This window comes from Rattus norvegicus, chromosome 2 (assembly GCF_021556685.1).
Source record: "Rattus norvegicus strain SHRSP/BbbUtx chromosome 2, alternate assembly SHRSP_T2T, whole genome shotgun sequence".
Classification (NCBI taxonomy): domain Eukaryota; kingdom Metazoa; phylum Chordata; class Mammalia; order Rodentia; family Muridae; genus Rattus; species Rattus norvegicus.
Window position 1 is genome coordinate 101,706,876 of NC_141535.1, and position 24,902 is coordinate 101,731,777.

Consider the following 24,902-nt stretch of genomic DNA (forward strand, 5'->3'; position numbering starts at 1 on the left):
AGCACATTTCCTGGGCTTGTGGACCTGGACTCTCTAAGAAAGCTAGTTGAGCACAAGAGAGTGAACAAGCCAGTATGCAGCGTTTTCCTGCTTTCTGTATCTGATTCCTGCCTTGAGTGTTAGCTCTGAATTCCCTCAATGATGGATTATGATTAGGAAATATGACTCCTGTAAATTCTTTTCTCCCCAGGTTACTGTTGGTCACAGTATTCCTATTAAAGCAACAGAAAATCAAACTAGAATATATATGAAATCCAAAATAATCCAACTTACAAAGCACAGAGTGAAGGGTGATTACCAAGGCTGAGGAAAATATAGGGTAAGTGATCAAAAGGTACAAAATCTCAGTCAGGATGAAGATGGTCCACTGGAGGTGTGTGTGGAAAGAGGTTTTAGTACATTGCTTTGTGAATATAGTTAATAATAGAGCATTGTGTGGTGAAAAGTTGCTAAGAGAATATATCCCAAAAGCTCTTATAACAAAAGTGATTTGATTCAATAATTTGGGTTAATTTAATCAATCTACATCTTTTTCATGAGTTATAACCTCCCTTTGTATTCTGTGAATTTATATAATTACAAATGGTCATTTTGCAATATTTTTTTACAAAAAGAAATGAGATGGAGAATAAAGACCACTTCATTAAAACAAAACCAGAGTTCATGCCAGTAGACCTTCAAGCAGACAGCATGAAAAGAAGCTATGCTCTAGAAAGCAGAAAAGAAATGCTAACGTGTTATATTGCCTAATGTGATAAGTATTTCAGAATGTTGTTTTACATCAATCTCCTTCATAATGACAATAAAATACTTCCAAATACTACAATTTCTAGTTAATTAATACAGCATGAATTAATTTGTCTTAATTACTTATCCTGTGAGTTTACATTTTGTGTCACCATTTATGTCAAATGTCAAGCACTGGGATATTTGATAGTAGAAATCTTTTACTAATCAATACAGGCTATATGGTATCACATAGAATTATTTTGTATAGTTTAATTTAATAGTTTAAAATAATAAACTTAACTTCAAGTCCAAAAGGTTGTGGATAAATAATGCTACCTAATTTCTCTGTTTATAGAAATGGAAATGTTTGGTAAAGGGTTCATTGCAGCATCAGCTAACACAGTTTATACTACAGACCAATTCTACCATCAGTGCTATTGTAACTTCAACATTTACCTCCACAATAAACCTAATACTAATGTTTAGAGTAACTGCTGACTATGGAATAGGCTTTGTGTTTTCATATACATTAAAATTTAACAATATCTAACTTGAACATGAGCAATCTTACATAACAATTAATTGTGTTCTATTGAGCTGTAGAATACAAAGTTATAAAGAGCATTTATGGATGATTAAATATTGAAAGGAAGTTGGGACATTTAATCTTTTGCAAAACTCATTTAATGCAAAGGTAACCTGGTGATATAGACATTATTGATATTATAGTTGAAGAGAACAATTTTATACAGCGTAACTCATGGGGTTTAATTTCTCCCTTCTCTGGAAAACTGGAAATTGTTATACTGTCCATTGATGGCACACTTTTCTGGCAGCACATAAAACCATATTAGAGGATTTCAGTAATTTAAAAAAAATCACCCTGGGGCAAATTTATTACTGGAAAAGCACATTCACTACAAATGATAAAAATCATAGTAAGTACAAACTTGAAAACGTTATTTTACCTTATCCTGAAATGATTGCCATGACATTTTTTTACACCATGACAGCGCTTTATTTTATGACAGGTTTTGTGACCCAAAACAAACTGGATGGATCGCAATCAAATAAAAATTTGCCATTTTCTAACAAACAAGAATAGTGGCTGCATTTGGGGAGTACAGCAAATCACAGAGCTCAGCATGTGCAGCCTTATTCCGCTAAGCTTCTCTGCCACCCTTTCAGGATCTCCAAGATTTTGCCTTGTACCTAAATGAGATGTCAGAGTCTGGATGCTGAATGCCCAGAAACATGCGACTGTGGTTTAGTCCTATAGGCTTAGTGTCAATGACTTCTAAATCAAAATAAGTTAAAAGTATAATCACTAGTAGCTTCATTTCATTAATTGCAAAGTATCTGCCTGGACATTTGCTTGTTCCAAGTCCAAATGGTATAATGTAACTCTTCAGCTTTTTTCCTCCTTTGAAAAACGTTGTTTTCTTCTTACCATCTTCTACGAAGCGATCAAACCTAAAGTCCTACAAGGAACAACAGACAGTGTTAAAATTAAATTTTTACTAGTTTGAGTTAAGTTCTCGAGATTGCTTTTCGTTTAAAAGACATACGTGAGGAAGTAAAACCTGAAAATATAAAAGCCATACTCAAAGTCTTGAGAAATTCAAATGTTACAAGGATCACCTATATACAAATGGTTATACCACGCTCTCTTCTCAGCTCATATTTCTTTTGTTTTTCTTATTTGGTATTCTATGCTGTCACAAAATACTGAAGTCTTGATAACTTTGATAAAGAAAAGCACTTCTTTTGTCTCATGATTCTGGAGTCCCAAAACTCTAAGAACCTGTTGTTGACGGGGCCTTGTACTGTTCCTCAAAACAGAAAACCACAGAGCATGTTGGTACATTTACAAAGGAAAGAATCAGAGATAAAATCTCTTGTTGTTATAGTAACCCAGATTTCTAGAAGCCAGTATACTTTAAAGAGATAGATAACAAGGCAAAGGCCCTACCCATAACGACCCAACCACCTGTTAATATCTCACCTCCCAACACCACCGAAATGACATCAATTTTCAGGATGAGTTTTGGACAGGACACACAATGCTCAAATTATAGGGACTGCACTGAGTTCCTAAGCCCAGAGAGGCTACATCTATTTATATTTCTGTCCTTTATAATAGCTCCCCCAACACACACACACAGACACACACACACACACACACACACACACACACACACACACACACACACACACGCTGATTATGGGTAGAAAGGTTCTTCTATACTGTTGTTGACATTTCTACTATGAAGTCTCCCACAGTTTGCTACTCATTTATTCTCTCAACTAGCTACTGATGGATGAGTACCATGAATTTGTGATTTAATGTTTATTTTGGATTAAAAAAAAAACAGGAAATAATAAGATTCAGCAAAGTCCCAGAGAAAGCTTAAGCTGCAAAACAGATTTTGCTTTTTTTTCTATGTTGATGCAAATTTCTCCTATAACATTTCTATTAGAGTATACTCTACTTGGGTTAATTCTATGTATCACGCATCTCTGGCATATATTTATAAAGAAGTTATACTATTTGATTATAGTAAACTAGAGAACTTGTTTATTTAGGGTAGTCAGTCTGCACTCTTAATTTTGCAATGTTACCAAGATGGTCCTGTTCAACTCTTATTTGAGTGTTAAAGGGTACTTAGTGACCTTATTTTAGTCCATTGTGAATTAAACTTTCAATTAAATTAATGCTCATGGTTTGAGTTAAAATGACCAATTATTTTCAATGGAGCTCATTAGATTTGCTTAACCACCACTTTGCTATAAACTACATGAAGTCAAACATAGAGAACTAAGTAGTCAGATCCACCACATTTCTGGTTATGGCAAAACCCTATAATGTGAATAAATTATGATCACATTACAAATGTTCAAATCATTTTAATTGCAAACTTGGTAAGGTTGGGACAATCATTTCCCCTACCAGCATTTGGTCATCCAGAATATTTAATTTAAATATTTGAGCTTCGACAACCTTTGCACAGTTCCAACTGCATCTCATCTTGCAAGTCCATAAAATAATGTTGGCAAAATTATTTAGCATTTGATAGATTTTTTTATTTCCTAACAAATGATACTTTAAACACATTAGAGTAGATGCATATTTTAGTACTGTTATGGAACGTATCCAAACAAATCTAACCAATGTAGAACTGAATATATCTGTTCATCCCTGCAGCAAATACCATGATAGTCTCCATGGACATACTTTCTGGTAGCACATGGAGTCCTCCCCTGGTGAACGCCTTTCATCTCTGCAGCCCATTCCTGCCTTTCTGAACTCAGCATTAACCCTTCTTCTTAGCACTCCTTGTCTTGATGGCCAATCTAAGCAGATTGGTGTTCTTCCCTAGAGCTTTCTGCTAAGGCCAAAAAATTTAAGTAAATTTTAACATGAAACACAACCCTAGAAAAAAATTTCACCATAGTTCTCCTGTTTGATCCAAAAAAGCAAAAGAGAGTTTTGGCTTCATTATATCCAAATCATGTAAAATAAGCCTGAAGCTACCATGGCTGACCAGGCTCTCCTAAGTGGCCTCAAAGATTGTCTTGTGAGAGGCCAGAGCAGCTCCCTGAAATTTCTGTCCTCTTTCTTTAATTTGGTCAGAAGTACTATCTCCAAAATTTATATTTTATGCTTTATTTAGTAAAACTAAAAGGGAAACTATCATAGCATTTGTGACCATCATAATGGGAAACACTTTCAAATAATGTTTGAAAGTAAATTTGAATCAAAATTATTTTCAGTTTGTTCCATTGCATGTGTATGAGAAACCTGGACAGGTCCATGTTAGGAAGGCCTACTGTCTCCATTACAGAGCTAGTTTAGTTTTAGCTTCTAAAGGGAAGCATGTTATCATCTCACCTGAGCTCTTTGGGCTAGCAAAGACCAGCAAGCTCCACTTAAACTTGGTATTGATCACAATCATTTAAATCATCTCAGAGACCTTAGGGTGTCAGAAACAGGACTGGATGTGAAAGACACCGCATGTGCTCACTGCTCACCAGGTATTCTTCTGCTACAGTTTCTTGGAGACGCTCACACTCACTGAATGGCATTGGGGCCAGGAATTTGAAGCATCTGGCCAGTGTCACAAAGAACCTCTTTGCTTGGAAAGAAAGCAGAACAGTCTTTCCCTGTATCTCATCATGCAGAGATGATGACATATAGAACCAGTTCGCAAAAGATGTCAGAGTGAGAGGGGATTCTCTTTTCTCAGCCTACCTCTGAGTTTTTCACAGCCTGCAATACAATGATATTCCCATAGCAGGGTTCCACATATGCTTGTACTAATGAGCAAGTAAGACTAGTGTCTATTTTTTCTAATGTCTACTTTTAAGGCGATACTCATGTTCTTGAACAAAGGATAGGTGATGAGAATAGGTGAATGTGAATGTGAACATACAAAGAATGGCAAGTGGCTGAATATTTAGAGTTTACAAACAGCAGAAATGGTATAACACTGAAGCCCCTGATGCCCAGTTTGGATAAGGGATATGCTTTTCTAGGTTGGCTTTAAAGGTACAGATATCTGCTGGTCTTTGGTCCACCATGACTGGCTCTAACACTTATAATAAATAATTTTGGATGTTAAATTCCTAAGGTTATCAAAATCAGATTTAAACACAAAAGAACCATGGGATTGAAAGGGTGGGAGGTGGGAAAAGCATAAAGAATGGTGCCTATAGAGATGGTGGCAATCTGGTAGACATTTTTTATTTGATGACAACAGTAATTCTGATTTAACTCTTATGACACAAATAATAAACTCTGCTACTAATTGAATAATCACAAAGAAAATTGTAGGCAGAAGCGAAAAACTGGAGGGAGAAGTGGTATCGTTTTAGCAAGTATTTTTCAGACTTAATTTCAGTTGTTTTATAACTGTAATTTTTGTTAACCACAAATTTAGAAATGAAGCTTCTGGAGAATGTTTACTCACTGGCCAAAGCTCTCCAACCTCTGGACTGTCATTATCTGCATAATCCTTCTAAGAAACCAAACAAGACTTTCCTCTCATAGTAAGACATTGGCTTTACTGGTTAAATACACATAAATCATGTTTTTGAAGTCTGTCCTCTTATTAATTTCATAATATTGTAACCCGGGTTGGCTGCAGGGCATGTGTCTTAAAAACCTATATTTTAAAGTGGTTTATCTATGAAACACTTAAAAAGTGCATGGAAGTTTCCTTTTCAAAAGGTGATCAGTAAATATTAGAAGTCAGAGCTTCCCTTCATGCGAAGCACAAGCAGAATATAACTGCACTCAATTTGCATGCGGGGGGTGACTCCGAAGTGGCATTAAGGGATGAACCAGGGTGGATTAATTTCCAGTCTTTGATATTCATTAACTCCAGGTTCAGGAAAAAAAATACAAGGAGATGACACAATTACCCTCAGAGCCTCACCGGAGAGCAGCAGCTTTACAATTCGAAGTTCATAGTGCCATGCTAATTGATCAAGCAGGGCACATACCTTTAGCTAAAAGGGCTTAACTACTATTTGGGCCTAACTATAGTGATGATGGTATTTGACTTCTGAAGTCAGCTTCACTTTGGAAGTATTTAGCAAACTAGTTATCATTATTTAACTTTTATGCCACATATCATAGTTAGCCCCCTAAGGGTTTCAGAAATTCCAGGTCAAAAAGAATCTGATTCAGTGGCTAAAGGTAAGGGTGATTAGGCAAAAATGTCCATTTCATTTGAATTAAGCAACATTTAGACTTATCTGAATTTCTGTGCAGAGATCACATAACTTGTTGAAGTCAGATTCTTAGGGAAAAAAAAACCTTCTGTAGAGGCAAAAGCCTTCCTATTAGAGGGCGAGAAAACATAAGTTGTCCTCACCAAGCTGCCTCAAATCTCCAGTGGAAATGAGTGGAGCGTGAATAGGAGTGAGCTTGCTTACTTGTCAGCAATGACTTTCAAGAGGCTTATTTACCTTTGGAGCATCGAAGACTTCTGGGTCATTGTGTATCATTGGAGGAAAGACAGCTACAAAGTCTCCTTTCCGCAGACGGTAGCTCCTACTCTCTGAGCTGAAATCCATATCCTCTTGCACTTCACGGATGATGCTGGAGTAGGAGCACAACCTCAGAACCTCAAGAATAGCGCTTTCTGAAAGGTGAGAGTTCCTGTAAGGTGAGAGTGCTCTGAGCAGCTTTCTCAGTTACTGGTTAGAACTCATGACCAACGACCTTGCCTGGAAGTGACCCGAATTCTTCACATCCATTGACAACCAAGAGAGATTCAATGTGGCTGTGGATGCTGAGGGGAAAGAACCTGGTGGCTTTGCCCCAGCATCGTTTGGGATTTACAGGCAGGGGTAGGCACACTGTTAATGGACAGAGAAAAGAAGGAACAGTTTCCAGAAAAGGACTGGTCTGTCAGGGGCACAAACGATGATGAAATGAAACTATATCCCTCTCACAGCCTACTACTGAAGGGTTACTTCACCAGTCTGTACACCAGTGTTGCCTTTAAAGTCAAGTTTAGCTACTGAAAAGCCCCTAGACGGTTAACTGTAAGGTAATTGTAGAAGGTGCATTTGGAGACAGCTTAACTCTTAATTTCTCTTGTGCTAGTTGTAAATAAAATGAATCAGCATTTGTTGGAAATTTTTCAAAGGAAGAATTTTTTATATGATTTTTTAAAAAAAAACACATTTTTCTCAGTATCCAGGGATATAATAACATTCACCATCATATCCTGGAAGATTCCAGAAGCTGAATGTCCTTTCTTTCCCAGTGGCCTTCACCTTTTGCTCCTAGCACGGCAGATTTTATGGCTAATTTCCGGCGATTTATCCTGGCAGTTTGAGGAGGAATTCCTTTGGGAATAATATGCATAATTTGCATAAATCATTCTGATAGCATGCATATCAGTGTGTAGCTCCTGTCTAGAGCTGCCTCTCTCCCTTCATAATCAAAACTGACTATGTTTCCACCAGCGTGAATGGGTCTTGGAATATAAAGCCTGATTCTTTCTAATCAGCAATGTGAAAGAGCGCCAAATGGAGCTTCCCCCCTTTCACATGGTAATAAATGATTGTGTTTATGACTTACAATTTAGAAACCTCACACACATACACATGTTCAGAGCCTCGTTTCTTGGTGCTGAGCACAGTTTTGGCATAGCCCGTTCCTAGGTATTAGATTATTAAAGGCAGACCCATTGGTGGGGGGGCTTGTATATAGCAAAACACAAAAATAAATATTAGTTTAGTAAGATTTAAATCTAGGAACACCTTGCATAGGGACACGAAGTAGCTTTGGGTCCCTTCTCCCAGGAGCTTTTTCCTTAAGCATGCATTTGTCTAAAGAAATGAGGCTTCGGTCAGCTCTGTGTGGGCAGTGCGGTGATTCAATGTGACGTATAGTGAGGCTGTGCATATTCTCTTAGACTGCCTTCGTTATTATAATCAGGCAGAGTCAAATCGGTTTGCTGGTGATGAGGCCAGAAAAGAACTTTGGTTTTGGAACATAGACTTTACTGCAGATAGCCACAAGGCACCTGACATGACAGATTTCAGCTGGCCAGGCACCAACAACCAACATTGCTATGGTGAAAATCAAGGATAGCTTTCCTATGTCCTGCTGCTGGTCCTGTTGGACCAACAATGGCATAACATCATTTTAGCATGTGCTATGAAATAGTAGCTGACATATGTAGTAGTTCTGTTCACACAACAAGTCCAGTAGGGGAGTGGGAAGAAAAAACACAAAAGCAAAATAATGCTTGGGGTGTCTGCTGTGACAGGGTAGCCATTTAACAGTCCGAATAACATGGTCATATCCGATTGGCTGGTGTGCTCTCGGGCAGCATGGCAGCTTGTGCCTACTGCAGTATCACAAATGACAATTGGGCAAGCATATCTTATGCAGAAGTTAATCACAATAATGGAGCTGAAAGTGTGGCTCAGCAGTCAGATCGTAAGTGACAAATCCGTTTTACCTTCCAGTACCAGTTATGTGTGCAAGACGAGGTTGGCTCTTGCTCTGAGCGATCATGCCGATAATCATTAGGCGACAAAAGTAATGAGTTGTGTTATTATCACCAATGGAGAGGCAAGCTTATGGGGTCTGCAGTACAGAATAAAGACACAAAAGCCAGCAGCACTTCCAGCAGTCCCAGAATGAATGTGGGCAGAGCTATATGTTGAGAAGGATGACAAGGACACAATGAAAAAGCTGCAGTTTCTCCTTGTAGTTGTCATAGTTGAGCAGACACCAGCCAGTGCCACTGACAGACCAGCTGGGCCCTGGGAGGACTTCCATGCCACACCAGGAGGTACAGTAAATTATCCTGCACGGTAGAGCAACATCTGTTTCTATGCTAGTGCCGAACAAACAAGGCAGTTTAAAGCATACCAAGGGATAACCAAGCAACAAATGAACATGACCCTCATTTTTCCCCTCCCTTCTCACACTCGAGGTGCTAAACTTCATTGTGCAAGCATTCCATGAAAGAGATGCCAGGTTTTTATTGGATAAGGTGTTGTCAGAGAGATTTTACATATTTCCAAAATGGAAGGGAAAAGCTTGTAGTATTTTTATTCTTAGAATTGTCTCCCTTCTATCTTCATTTCCTTTATACTAAAGCTAGCACTTGGTTCTCAATTCGCTCTAGAATTGAGGAGAAAAAAAAAAACAACAACTTTCCATATACTTATAAATATTCAGTCTTTAAACCTAATTTGCTATACTTAGTTCACATGCCTTCAAGCATTTGTCTTCCAATTCCCACTGAATAAATGCGTACTAATGAGAACTGAGCAAGCTGCCGAGGCAGAGCTGGGTGACTGGGGTCTGGCCTGCCACCAGCTTGTGATAGGCGGGCAAATTGAGTTAAAATGAAAAGTCTTGTCAGCTAAAATTCAACATGGTAGCCAAACAGCAAGCTGTCAATCATCCATCCAAAACAAGGGACTATAGGTAATAAAAGGTCACTGTGGATCATTAGTGCATACTTGGCTTACATATGGAAGTTAATTTTAATTAAACATGATCTCGATCTGTAAATGTTTTATAAAACTTATTGTGCATAATGGATTGCTAATTTATGCAAGCATTTAGCAGGTAATGGGACCCTCTAATTATTAGACTATAGTGTAGAAAAATGGCTATAGAGAATGCAAATATTTGAGGGATAGATCTACACCGGGCATTGCAAGGTGCCAACAGTCTTAGTTGTGATTCAGATAAGGCTGCTTGTATATACTGTCAAGAACTGAGTTTTACTGACGACCATCTACAAGACAACTGGGTCACAAAATTTTCACGATGAACTCACAATTATGAGTCTGTATTACCTTCTTTACCTGGCCAGGAGCAAAAAAAATGAGTTTCTTTTTTAAGATAGGAAATTAATATGATTAAAAGTTCCTTCCCAATAAGGTGATTGGCATGTTTTAAGCTGTGATGTTTTGCAATCCAACTGGAGGAAAATGACAAATTAAGGGACATGCTTGTAGGAAAAGGCACATCCGCTTTGTCTTTGGAATAATTCATTTGTAAATTTTGAGTGCCAAAGCAGATCATGATAATCAATAAAGCCTGCTGCAGTGAAAACACAGAGCAGCACATGCACATTTCTGCCTCATACTTAAGCCATGTCTGTGTATGTGGAATGAATACTCTGTGACATGGCTGAGCTGTTAATTTGGGTCACCTTAATGATTGGTGAGGCTGGCGTGCCACCTGATTAGCCATGGTGATCGGGGGATAGTAGTGATGGCAGCAGTGAAAAGAGCAGCCAGCCCTGCTGTGGCCACTGGGGCTGAACACATGAAAATGGCCAGGAACAGGGAAGGGAATGGACATGACAGTCCTGTTCTCTATGAGGTCTGATGAAATGTAGCCTAGGATGCACACACATACATACCCTTGGGTGTCTTTATAGTCTCTTAGACAGATGAGAAAGTAAAAATGAAATTATGATAATTAATATATAATTCAAAGGAAAATCATAAGTTTTTTGATCAACAATTGTATATTTGAATAAAGTTAAAAATAAATCCGAGTCAGTACGAATGCCTACCTTCACACTGCATTGCAGAAACAGGCTTCAGTTCCTGCTATTTATGGTTTCTGCTATATATTTATATACATGTACGCTAAACATTCATATGCTCAATAAAATTTCGTTAAGGTCTTACTCTTCTCAAAGTCCTGGGACAGCGTGGCTGAAGGAAAGAGAAATGCAGTGTGTGGATTTGACCTGTACTCATGCAGCCATCTGAGGAATTCAAAGATGAAAAACATATAGAAGCAAGAGGCTCCTAAGATAGTACTTTAAGGTATTTCTTTATTAATCTATTTAGTGTGCACATACAGTGTACATTGGTGACCAAATGTGCCTGTAGGTGTCTGTTTCATCTGAACCCTCTTATGAGACCCCCAAGCTACTACTTTAGAGATTGCACCCCTTACTTCTTAAATTATAAAACACTATAAACTTTGAATATTTTAGCCTCATGGAATAGCTCTACCAGCTTAATCAACACATGCATCATCAGTTATTTTTTTGAGGAAACCTCATAACTATGTTTACCATTTTAATGTTTCAGTCTTCTTTTCAGTGTAATTTTGATGCATATGGGACAGGACTCAGAACCATGTATATCCGAGGCAAGTACGCAACCCCAGAGCTATATCTACAGTTCAAACTAGGGCATGCATGGATTAATAGGGCGATTTGTTTGTTTGTGGGTTTTTGTTTTGCTTTATCTTGCTTTTTTACGGTTCTGGGGATTGAGCCCAACAAGGCTTTACAGATGCTATGCTACTTCTCTAGCAATGAGCTATAATTTGTCATTTTATCCTTCCCCTTCCCTCTCTCCCTTCCTCCCTCCCTCCCTTTCTTCCTTCTCTTTGACAGGTTCTGGCTTTCCAGTCTAAGTAGGTCTTAAAATCATGATTCTCCTGCCTTTCCCAAGCTCTGGTGTTACACCTTATATCATTCCCTTGACTGATATGCGCAGTTTCTGAGTTATCACTCACAAAAAAGTAATCTTTCACATTGAAAAATTGTCTTCCCTTTAACTTTCAACCTTTATAAAAAAACAAAAAACAAAAAACAAATCTTGCTTCCAATCCATTCATAACCCCTAAAATACATGTGGTTATTTTATCATTTCTATAGGTGTAAGAGCAGTGCTTTTGTGCATGCTCGCCAAGAACTCTACCCTTGAGACATACCCCAGCCTAAATTAGCCTTCTGTGTTTCTCTGTCAGAGATGATATATATGCTTGGTAAATCCAGATAGTTGATTGGCCTCTTACAATGTGCCAAAACTACAAACACTGCTTGAGTTGGAAAAGAGAGAGGTGCTTTTATTTTCTGTGTCCCAGACAGCATACCTCTATTGGTGCATCACATGTGCAAGCAGATGAGGAGTCAATTTTTAAATAATTTAACCACGTCTTCCTTTGAAGCACTCTGATATGGCAGAGATTACCAGCTACTCTGGCTGCCTATTAGAATCACAGGGGATTAGTTAAAAAATAAGCATAACATCTCCATCCTAGATCAATGAAATCAGAACCACAACATTAACCAAAACCTTGAAATGAGGGGTGCTGAACCTTGGTCACATAATAGAATCACCTGGGGGGCTTTTAAAGCCATCAACCCTCACTACAGAGTAATAAAATCAGATGCTCTGGGGACCAGCCCGGGACTGAGTATTTAAAAGCTCTCCAGATGATTTCAGTGAACAACCAAGTTGAGAGCTGTGGCTTGAAGCTGGATTCTGCCACGAATCCTCATCCCTTTCTGTCCTGGTTTACTTGTAACATTCATTTGATCACTTTACTTAAATTTTCATTAGCGTTACCTTCCAGTCAGTTTGTATTTCCTTCTTGAACCTCTTAGTATTAGAATGCAAAATTGATAGTGAAGTCAGTATTTTTCAATGACGTTTCCTTATATTATACATAAAACCTTATTGTCCTCTGTATTTCTTCAGTTAAGATTTTCTCACAGGAGACTGGTGATACAGTGTGGTCAGAAAGCATTTGCCTACCATATGCAGAGGCCCTGGGTTCAATCCCCAATATGGCAAAAAGAGAAGAAAAAAATTACTAACATGAAGTGAAAGTCATACCTTCTGTGTTTCCTCATGAGAATATTTTGGTAAGCTTCACAACTGCCCCTTTTATCTAAATACCTAATTTTTCCTCTACACAATTATTTTTATAATACTGAATCCTGTATTTGAGAAACAATAGTACATATTGTATAAAAAAATAGTGGTCGTTTGCTGAACAATTTTGCCTGAGGTGACAGTGATTACCACCAAGCATTAAAGCCAACAGCCTGCCTCTGGATTTGCTACTGTTTCACTGCATGGTTTGTATTTAATTTTTGCTGAACCTTTCTGTGCAGTGATCAAATGAAAATACTAGCTAAGCTAAAATAAACAAATCGCTAACATGATGTCAATTTGGTGAAATGTTGTTAATAGTTTTAGGTAAGAATACAGCTTGGAAGTAAAGTGCTTACTTGGTATTGGTTTAATCCTTTGCCTCATGAAAACAAAACAAAACACACCATTATCCTGGGAGCTTATCCTGAGGCTAAAATCTTGGTCATAGTCTTAAGACTTGTCTTACCTTACCCTAGTTTGTCAATATAGACACTGTGGTACATGGCTTGGAATAGTCTAAATATAAAATTTTCTCTCAGTGGGAACAATAAAAAATAATCTGGGATAGTGATATCTCAGGAGAAAGATATAGTTATGGTCATCAAAATCCAAGTGAAAATTCCGTCTCTCTCATGAGAATATTCTCATTTGTAAAAAGACTGATACGATTGAACAGCAGCCACTGTCCCCCTGAGCACCTTGGTAAAGACCATATGAAATAACGAAAGCTGGGGGTTGGGGATTTAGCTCAGTGGTAGAGCGCTTGCCTAGGAAGCACAAGGCCCTGGGTTCAGTCCCCAGCTCCGGAAAAAAAAAAAGAAAGAACTAAAGCTATTTTGCAATACTTAAACAACTAATATGTTTATCATGGATCTATGATTATTATTGTTTATTACTGGATGTTTAATTTTGCAGCTAACCCTTCTGTTTTGGGTCTCTATCTCCTCATTCCACTGCTCACAAGAAATAGGTTTAGATCCTGGACAGGAAGGCAGGTAGACTAACAGCAGATCTCCACCTCTCTCCCTCAGCAACTCCAAAAATTTTCCCCAGTCTTATTCCCAACTTTGTAACAGAACAATTGCTGCAGCCTCCCTTCCCTGCCCTCATCTCCTGTGGATCACACAACTCTACCCATTCAAATTTCCTTTCCACCACTTACTGCCTTATCCCAGCCAGTGCCTCCCACAGACATTGCCTGGAAAGTCACAGGCCACTTCAGCCAATAAAGCAGGTAGGACAATCACAAATCTTTACAGATCCTCCATTCTTCCAAGTCCAACTCCCCGGTCTTGTTGCCAGCTCTGTAGCAGACATGCTGTGACTTCTCTTCAATTTCTAGTCCCATTCCCATGGGGGCTAAACAGATCCTGATGGAGCACTCCCCTTTTCTTCCTGATATGGACCCATTCCTAAGTGTTAGCACCGAAGGCCTAAAAGCACATTTTACCTGGAATCTACTGTAGCCACACCTATCACGACTCTCAAAGAATTTCCCACCAGGTAATACACAGTCTCCTAAGAACCAGAAACGGCAACAGAAACCAAGGAACAAAACAACTACCCCATGAAGACAGGACCAGGTATCAGAAACTAGAATTACAATTTCTCCAATGTCAAATGCCTAAATGCCAGTGTAAAAACATAATCAATAATAGCCAGACAATATTTCCCCATTAGAGTACAGCAATCATACCACAGCAGACCCAGAGTATTTCAATATAGCTAAATAACAAGAAAATACCTTCAAATAGCCTTTATGAATATGATAGAGGTCATTAAAAAGGAAATGAATAAATCTCTTAAATAAATCTATGAGAAAACAAACAGAGGAAGAAAATGAATAAAACAGTCCAAGACCTGAAGGTGGAAATAGAAGGAACAACAAAAACTCCACCTGAAGGGAATTTAGAAATGAAAAGTTTACTAACTCAAAGAGAAGCTCAGATGTAGCCTCACCAATGGAATACAAGAGATGAAAAGTGAGAATCTCGGGCATTGAAGAAAAAATAAAATAATGTACATGTCAGAAAAATATGTTAAATCTAAAAAGAAAATCTCCAAACCAAAAAATATCTAGGAAATCTGGGAAACAAATAGTTGGTTCTTTGAGAAATTCAATAAGACTGACAAACTCTTATCTAAATTAAAGGTAAAAAGAGAATATCCAAATTAACAAATTAATAAAATTAACAAAAATGTAAAATAATAATAGACTCTAAGAAGGGAGATAATAAAAGATACTAAGAAGATTTAGAGAATCATGAGGACACAATTTAAAAACCTGTAAGCCACCAAATTGGAAAATATAAAAGAAATAAAAACTTTTGTCAAGCCGTACTACTTATTAATGTTGAACAAATATCAGATATGTAAAAGAGACCTATAACCCCTACTGAAATAGCTGTTATCAAAAGTCTCCCAATCATAAAAAGCCCAGCCTTAAATGATTTTTAGTTCAGAATTCTTTAGTTCAGAAAAGTTAATGCCAGTAACCCTCAAATTATCTCACAAAATAGAAACAGAAGAATCTTGGCTAATTCATTTTAAGATAGCATAGTTGCCCTGATCACAAAACAACATAAAAGCCTTCATAAGAAAGAAAGAAAGATAATTACAGACCAATTATCCTTATGAACATAGATGCAAAAATTCTCAATAAAACACTTGTAAAACAAATCCAAGAACACATAAAAAAGATCACCCAGCATGATCACATAGGCTTCATCCTAGAGATATAAGGATGATTCAACATATGAAAATCAGTCAATGTAATATATCATAGAAACAAATTGAAAGAAAAATATCCACATGATCATCTTATTAGATGAAAAACACTTGGACAAAATCCAATACTCTTTCATGATCAAAGTTTTGGAGAGATCAGGGATACAAGGGACATACCTAAACATTATAAAGGAAACTTACACTGAGCCAATATCCAATGTTCAATTAAATGGAAAGAAACTCAAAATAATTACACAAAAATCAGGAACAAGGCATGGCTGCCCACTCTTTCCATATCTATTCAATATAGTTCTTGAAGTTCTATCTAGAGCAATAAGATCACTGAAGGAATTCAAGGAGATAGAAATTGGAAAGGAAAAAGTCAAAGTATTTTTATTTGCAGATGATATAATAGTATACATATGTGACCCCAAAAATTCTATCAGGGAATTACTGTTAACAATAAACACCTCCAGTCATGTGTGTGGATACAAGATTAACTCAAGAAAATCAATAGCCCTCTTACATAGATTTGACAAACAGCCTGGGAAAGAAATCAGGGAAACAATACCCTTCACTATAGCCACAAACAATGTAAAATATCTAGGGGCAATCCTAACTCAGCAAGTAAAAGGCTTGCTTATGACATCAAAAGATGGAAAGGTCTCCCATGCCCTGGATCAGTAGAAACAATACGATAAAAATGGCCATCTTAACAAAAGCAATCTACAGATTCAATAATTGTCCTACCAAAAATCCAACACAATTTTTTTTACAGACCTTGAAATGACAATACTCAACCTGATCAGGAAGACCAAAAGCAATCCAGAATAGCTAAAACAATCCTGAACAATAAAACAACATCTGGAGGCATCACTGTTACTGATTTCAAGCTGTACCACACCAGACATGTTGATCAATGTTGACCAGTAGAATTGAATCAAAGATCCATACAGAAATCTCCATATCTATGGACACCAGATTTTTGATAAAGAATTGAGAAAGCCCCAATGGACTAAAGAAAACATGTTTAACAAATGGTGCTAGTCTAACTAGATGTTTGGATGTAGAAGAATGTAAAATCTACAAAAAACTGAAGTCCAATTGTATCATAGGCCTCAACATAGAACCAGATAAACTGAACTTGATAGAAGACAAAGCAGAGAATAGCCTTGAACACAGTAGCACAGGAGACATTTTTCTAAACAGAACACCAATAGTACAAGCATTATAATCAACAGTTAATAAATGGGACTTTATGACATGGAAAGGCTTCTGTAAGGCATAGGACATCAACCATTAATAGGACAAGAAAGTAGCCTACAATATGGAAAATATTTTTATCAACTCCATATCTGGTAGAGGGGTAATATCCATAATATATAAAGAACCCAAGAAACTAGACATTAACAAATCAAATAATCCAATTAAGAAATGGGGTATAGACCTAAACAGAGAATTCTCATTAGAACAATCTCAAATGGCTGAGGAGCACTTAAAGAAGTATTTAATATCTTTATCCATAAGGGAAATTACTTTGAAATTTCATCTTACAGCTGTCAGAATAGATGCAATCAGTAACACAAGTGACAGCTCATGCTTGTGAGAATGTCGAGCAAGGGCAACACTCCATTATTGCTGGTGGGAGTGCAAACATCCCTATTGTGTTTCCTCAAAAAAATTGAGAATTGGTCTACCTCAAAATCTAGATATATTACTACACTTGGGCATATATCTAATAAATGAACCATTCTCCCCCAGAGACACTTGCTTAACTATGTTCATGGTAAGAAATGGGGGGAGGGCAAGACATAAATCTCGCCCAGAATGAAAAATTGAATAGATTTTGTGGGTGGACTGGGGCAGATATGGATGGGAACAGGAGGAATCAGGTAGTGGATAAGGGATGAAGGGAGACAGTATGAGTAAAGATGACTGGAATAGGTAGTGATGTGCAAGCCTAGTGCAGTGGAAACTTGCTGGAAACTATGAGGATGACCCTAGTGAGGACTCCTAGTCATGGTTGATATGGAGCCTGAATCAGCCATCTTCTGTAATCAGACAAAGCTTTCAATGGAGGGACTGGGACACTAACCCAGCCATAAAAGTCTTTGACCTGTCTTGACTGGAAGGTGTACTGGAGCAATGGTGGCTCAGAGCTTCAGGGGGTGGCTACCCAATGACTGGCCTACTTTGAGGCCCAATCCAAGAGAGGAAGCCCATGCCCATCCCTGAATGATTGGCCAGAATTTGGAAGCTGGATGGCTCAGTGACCTAGGGTAGAACCAAATACAACTTACAAAAAAAAGTCAATGAAATGATTCCCAATATTCTGCTATATTCATAGATTGATATCTAGCTCAATTGTCATCAGAGAGGCTTCTTCGGCACCTGAGTGGAACACGTACAGAAACCCACAGTGAAATATTAGGTAGAGCTCAGGGAAGCCCACAGATGATAGAAAAGAAGGAATAATAAGAGCTAGAGGTGTAGAAGACACCAGTAGAACACAGTCCACAGAATCAACTAAGCAGGGCTCATAGGGCTCACAGAGACTAAAGTGGTAACTAAGGAACCTGTAAGAGTTTGTGCTAGGCTCTCTGAATACATGCTGTGGTAGTGTAGCTTGGTGCTTCTATGGGACTCATACCAGTGGGATTGTAGTGTCTCTGATTCTTTTGCCAGCTCCAAGGACCCTTTTCCTCCTACTGGGTTACCTGACTCACACTTGAAGTGAGGGTTTATGTTTAGTATTATTCAATTTTGTTATGCTATATTTGGCTGATAACCCTGAAAGCCTGCTCTTTTCTGAAGGGAAAAGGAGCAGAAGTGATTCTCAGGGAGAAAGAAAATGGGAGGTGGACTGGGAAGAGGGGAAGGAAGGGAAGCTGGAGGTTGGATGTATTGTATGGGAGAAGAATAAACCAAACAACAACAATAACGACAAATTTAACAATAAAAAGACTTAATGCCGTTGTGCTATTCTCATAAAACAATAGCTTGCTTAGCCATCATCAGAGAAACCCTGTTCTACATGCAGATGGAACAAATACAGAAATCCACTGCCTGGCATTATTCAGCTAAAGAGAGGCCTTGGAATACTCAGTCCTAAATAACACAACTCTATTATTCCCTCCCCTTAGAAGTCAAGGAATCCGGAAGAAAAGACAGAAAGAATATAAGAGGCAAAGGGGATAGAGGACAGTAAGACACCTAAGATCTTTAACTCAAAAGGATGGACACCTAGAACTTCTAACTCAACAGAATCCACACATATCTGAAGTCACAGAGACTGAAGCAGCATGCCAGGGCCAGCAGGATTCTATAACAGGTCCTTTCATATGTATTATGGCTTCTAATTTAGTGATTTTTTAATAGGGTTCTCGGGTATGTGAATAAGTGGGTCTCCGGTTCCTGTGTTTTCTCTTGAGCTCTTTTTGTTTTGTTTGTCTGTTTTGTTCAATGCATTGTCTTGACTTATCATTATGCTCTTGTTTTATTTTATTATTATCATCCCTTAGACACTTCTTTGTTTTCTAATGAGAGACACAAAGTGATTGGATCCACATGGAAGGGAAAGTGGGCAGTAACTGGGAGGAGTAAAAGGAAGGGAAACTAATCAGGATATGTTATGTGAAAAAACAATCTATTTTCCATAAAAAAGAAAAGAATAAGGTGAAAGTAAATGCATATTAATAGTCTATAAAATGAATACATAATTGTTGTAAATAAATAATTATAGTTATTTGTTTATTACAAGAAAATTTTACAGTTTACAGGACCCACCAAGCCTTTGAGGAACATAATAAGTATTTTACTTTGTTTTCAGCTACTATTAAAAATAATTCCATCATAACAAAATAGGACAGGAAGCCAAATTAATTATTTTTAAGTTGTCCTTACCTACAAGTATTTTTGCAACTACATAAAGTAATTAGAAATTTTAAACAAAAGAAATGGGCCTAAACTCATTGATAAGTAGATATTAGCCAAAAAACTCAAATTAACCAAGATACAATCCACAGACCACAGGAAACTCAGAAAGAAAGATGACCAAAATGCAGATATGCACATGTTCTCACTCCTCCTTAAAAGGGGGAAATATCCATAGAAGGGGATATGGAAGCAAATTTTGGAGCAGCAACTCAAGGAACGGCCATTCAGAGCCTGCCCCACATCTGGCCCATACACACACACACACACACACACACACACACACACACACACACACACACACACACACACAAACAGCGCCACCAAAACTAGGTAAGATTGATGAAGCTAAAAATTGCATGCTGAATGGGACCAGATAGAGATCTCTCCTGAGAGGCACATCAGAGCATGCCCAATACAGAGGTCAATGTTAGCAACAAAGCACTGAACTGAGAACAGGACCCCCTTGGGGGGTATTAGAGGAAGCTTTGAAAGAGTTGCAGGAGCTTGCAACCTCATAAGAACAAAAATGCCAACCAACCAGAGCTTCCAGGGACTAAACCACTACCGAAAGACTATACATGGACTGACCAGAGGTCCGACTGCATATGTAGCAGAGAATAGCCTTGTTGGGGCATCAGTGGAAGGGGAAGCCCTTGGTCCTGCCAAGGTTGGACCCCCAGTGCAGGGGAATATGGAGGAGGGCAATAAGGGGGATATATGGGGGAAATACCCATATGGGGGAGGAGGAGGAGAGGGAATGGGAGCTTATGGACAGGAAACCGGGAAGGGGAATAATATTTGAAATGTAAGTAAAGAAATATATCTAATACAATTTTTTTTAAAAAAGAAATAGGCTAAAAATGATTTAGTAGTTTTGGTGGGTAAGGACTGTAAGCTCATCACACTAGAGTCATTCTAATGTATGATTTTCTCTTTTAAAAAGCACAACAAAGTTTATCCAACTTCTGTTTCATAGCTCTTTCTTTCTATCACCATGTCTTCAACCTGCTCAGCTTCACGCTATGCCACTGAAGAAAATCGGTATTTCCTGACCTGCTTGTAGTTACATCTGTCTAGTGTTTCTAATGGGAGTTATGTTTGCTCTTTTGTGTGGTAATGTGTAGAGTTACCATCCCTGAGGGGCAAGTCCGATTATAGTATGGTGCCAGGTTGATTTATTCATATGAGAAAAGTAAGAAAACACCATAAAGTTTGTAGAGATACTTTGCAGGTCAAATATTTTGATTACATCATTAGATAACATTTATTGAGTCTTCTATATAAAAATATTCATATACTTCATTCAAATAAATTATAAGTAGGATTCATCAAGACAATATTCTACCAGGTTGTTAAACTTTCAATAGTGAGCTTTCTCTGCATTGATATTTTCTTAATTATCCTCTATTCGATCATATTTATGAAGTCACTTTAAATTACTTCAATAGCCTATGGCAGCTTCCCTTCTCAATTCTGTTTTATAATTGCTTTGCTCAAGCAACAAAGCCTCTACCAAAAACGACTATCTTTTTCCATACTTTTATTAAAACTTCCCTTCCTAGGTAAAAAAAAAAACTACAGCATTTGTTTGATTACATTTTTTTCTTGTAATGATAAAAATTAAAGATATCCTTTAAAAATGAATTGTCTTCACAACATAGAGAACTTACAGAAGCCTGCCGTAACGGTTCTCTGAGAGACTCCCAATAGCAGCTGACTGAAACGGATGCAGAGACCCACAGACAAACATTGGATCGGACTCGGAGTCTTATGGAAGAGTTGGGGAAAGGACTGTGGGGATAGGAACTCCATAGGAAGGCCAACAGAGTCAACTAACCTGGACAGCTGGAGGCTCTCAGAGACTGAACTACTAATCAAAGAACATGTACGGGCTGGGCCTGGCCCCTCCCACCCCAGCACATATATAGCACATGTGCAGTTTTATCTTCATGTGGACCCCCAACAACTTGAGGTAGGGGCTGTCTTTAAAGCTGTTGCTGGTCCGTGGATCCTGTTCCCCTAATTGGGCTGCCTTGACTGGCCTCAGGGTGAGCAGATGTGCCTACGCCTGCAGAGCCTTGATATACCAATGTGGGAGGATACCATGGGGTAGTCTTTCAGACGAAAAGAAGAGGAGGTATTGGGGGAGGGACGGTATGTGTGGGGGGGACCAGGAGGAGGGGCCAGTGATTGGGATATATGGTGAATGAATAAATTAATTAATGGAAAAAAGAATTATTTCTTTGAAAAAAGGAATGGAAAAATGCCAACAATATATTCATGTCATATAGTATATGGAGCCATGGTATGGTATATATTCTTTTCTTTTCAGTGTACATTATGTTTTTTGAACAAAGTGAGATTATTGCTTGAAATATAAATGCAGTGGTTATATAGTGTGTGAAAGCTTGCTCCAGTCTGACTAAACCTTGTATCTCATGACAGAAAAAATATACACTTGTTTCCTAAAAGTAATGACCTGTCTCATACATTCTTGCAATAAATGACACTGACTCTTCTGGTCACTGGGCTGCCAGAAACATGACTAGCTATTGAAGGTGTTGCTGTGGCACAGTTTTTAAGATTTTGTTGTTTCTGATATTAAAGAGAGCCCAAAATAAAGATCTCTGCCTTGATTCCCTGTCCTTGGAGCTCAGGTAACCCTGGTGTAAGAGGCAGAGGAAGAATTGTATTTTCCAGAGGAGAAGAGGTTACCAGGAGGATATTGTCCACAGAATTAACCCATCAGGGCTCATAGGAATGCACAGAGAGGAGGCTGAATGGGTATGCACTAGGTCCTCTGCATACATGGGTTGTTTAGTTTGGTGGGTTTTTTGTGGGATTCACAACAATAGGAATGGAGTGTCTCTGACTCTTTTGCCTGATTGTGGGACTATTTTCCTATTAGTGAGTTGTCTAATGAAGCCTTGATTTGGGGGTTTATGCTGCATCTTACTTTACCATATTTGCTGATTCCCCTGGGAGGCCAGCTCTTTTCTGAAGAGAAATGGAAGAGAGGGAAGATTGCAGGGATAGGGAGACTGTGAGGAATGGAGAGAGGGGTGTAATGTATAAGAGTAGAATTAAAAATAAAAGATCTGTTGTCTCTCTATATTGGGTAAGCATGATAGAGCTGTGAATTTATGAGGGCTCCAAGATAAGAGTCACTAAGTCTAGCTGTTGACTTATATAGACCTAAATTATAAGTTCAGAACTTGCCATTTCTTCTGGTCCAATAAATCTATACTGGCTGGTTTTGTGTGTCAACTTGACATGAGCTGGAGTTATCACAAAAAAAGCCTCTGTTGAGGGAATGGCTCCATGAGATCCAGCTGTCAGACATTTTATCAATTAGTGATGGATGGGAGAGGGCTCATTATGAGTGGCACCATTTCTGGGCTGGTAATCTTGGAATATAAAAGAAGGCAAGTGGAGCAAGTCAGGAGAACAATCCAGCATGCAGCATCCCTCCATGTATTAGCTCCTGTCTCCAGGATCCTGCCCTGCTTGAGTTCCTGTCCTGACTTCATTTGTTGATGAACAGCAATATGGAAGTGTAAGCTGAACAAACCCTTTCCTGCCCAACTTGCTTCTTGGTTACAATGATTTGTACAGGAATACAAACCCTGACTAAGACAAGATCTAAGCATTTCTTTCTTAACAGTGTACTTTACAAACAACCTTTTACTTCAATAACAAACAGTTGCTTGCTAGCAATAAACAGAGAGCTGATGTGTTTCAAGCAAACTCTTAAGAGTAATAATTATGTACAGACTACGAACATAGTCTTTGGAGTTCATTTGCATTATTTTTTGATATTCTCATTCATAAAATGAAAGCATAATTACCTGGATATATTGAAAATGAAACCCAGACTTCCATAGAAACTAAATCAACTAAAAACTACTACTCAACCAAAGAATAGACAACTACCTCTATCTTACAGAAATTTTGTGTACTAGGTCCTTAAGAGTTCTGCCTCTATCCCCAAAGAATATTAATGTTTTGATAATGTAGGGCATACCTTTTTATTTTCCGCACATGTATTTCTTTCGCAATTCTTTCAGGAACATGAGAGGGGTGATGCAGAGATGATGACTACAGTATAAGTCACATGACTGCTGTTGCCCCTGTGATAGGTCTCAGCCTGCCCAATGGGAACCATCTCTGCAACACTTGGGGCAGTCCTATTAGTGCTGAGAAGCAGTCAATGGGATCAAGACTAATAGGACCTGATATCTCTGAATCTACTGAGAGAAGGGGGAATCTACTTTATGTATAAAACCGTGAAGCAAACACAGGCTAAAATATTAATCTTATTAGTCATATAGCCAAGGAATAGAAAACATGTAAACAATGCATTTGTTCAAATAAACTGAGAGAATTATATCTTCAAGATTGACACAGGATGACTCATAATTACAGAGGGAGTTGACATGTATTGGTACAGATTTTATCTTTAAGGGTATAAGTTCCCTACACAATAGTAAGAAGCAGCCTGAGCAAACCCCAGAAAGGAAAAGTGCACCAGCAGCAGATCCAGGATTCACGTCAGGTGTGAGGCTATTGAGTAAAATCGAAACTGTGACAGGAGCAAAAACAATCAACTATTATAGGCCACAGGTATATTTGTTATAGTGTTCCATTTTATTTCCTAAAACACTGAGAGGTTTTTTTTTTTTTTTTTTTTAAGATTTCGACATTTAAAGGAAGCAGTTTGTAGCTGTTTTGCTTGCCCCACCCCCCTTTCAACTTGCCTCTCCTTCTTCACGGGGTTCCTGTCATTTGTCTCTCCCTTCTTTCCTCTCTTTCTTTGCTTCACCCTTTTTATTTGAGTGTTTAAACCCATAATCTACAATGAAAAGTATTTAAACTACAATGATAAGAACTGTATGCCCTAAGCTATATAAGACACCCATGACCTGTGCGTGAAATGCAGCAACCATTTTAAGGAAGATTAAGTATTTGTGCGTGCATGTGGCCTCTCTGAAACACTTTCCTGTTCAGCCATGGAATCCTTCTGTGTCAAGACAGAACAGCAGTGTTTGGGAGACATCCGCAGACCAACAGATGCTCAGAATCAATTGACATAATAGGCATACACACTTCCTCCCCCCCCAAATAATTGCAAAGCTTTGGTTTAGCCCTTTGCATACCTTGCATAGTTAATTAGCTAGGCCTTAATGTTTACATGCGATGAGAGTATCTACAGCTATAAACTATATAATTTATAATTGATGTAAATGGGTGTTATTATGTCAATTAGGCAGCTGTGTCCTCCACCTCTTGGTAAACAGCTATGAGTGATAAACTGACTTTGCAGAGAGCTA

The 24,902-nt window shown here is 38.2% G+C and overlaps 1 protein-coding gene across 2 annotated transcripts in view; it reads right to left on the reverse strand.

Annotated features, from left to right (window-relative positions):
- Positions 1–929: 929 nt before the first annotated feature.
- Positions 930–24,902, reverse strand: part of Cyp7b1 (cytochrome P450 family 7 subfamily B member 1) — a 173,158-nt gene continuing 149,185 nt past the window's right edge. Inside the window, 2 exon segments of one of the 2 annotated variants that reach the window (NM_019138.1) lie at positions 930–2,210; positions 6,703–6,878. In NM_019138.1, the coding sequence (NP_062011.1) occupies positions 1,914–2,210; positions 6,703–6,878 (473 nt within the window). In that variant the 3' untranslated portion in view covers positions 930–1,913. 2 annotated transcript variants of the gene reach the window in all.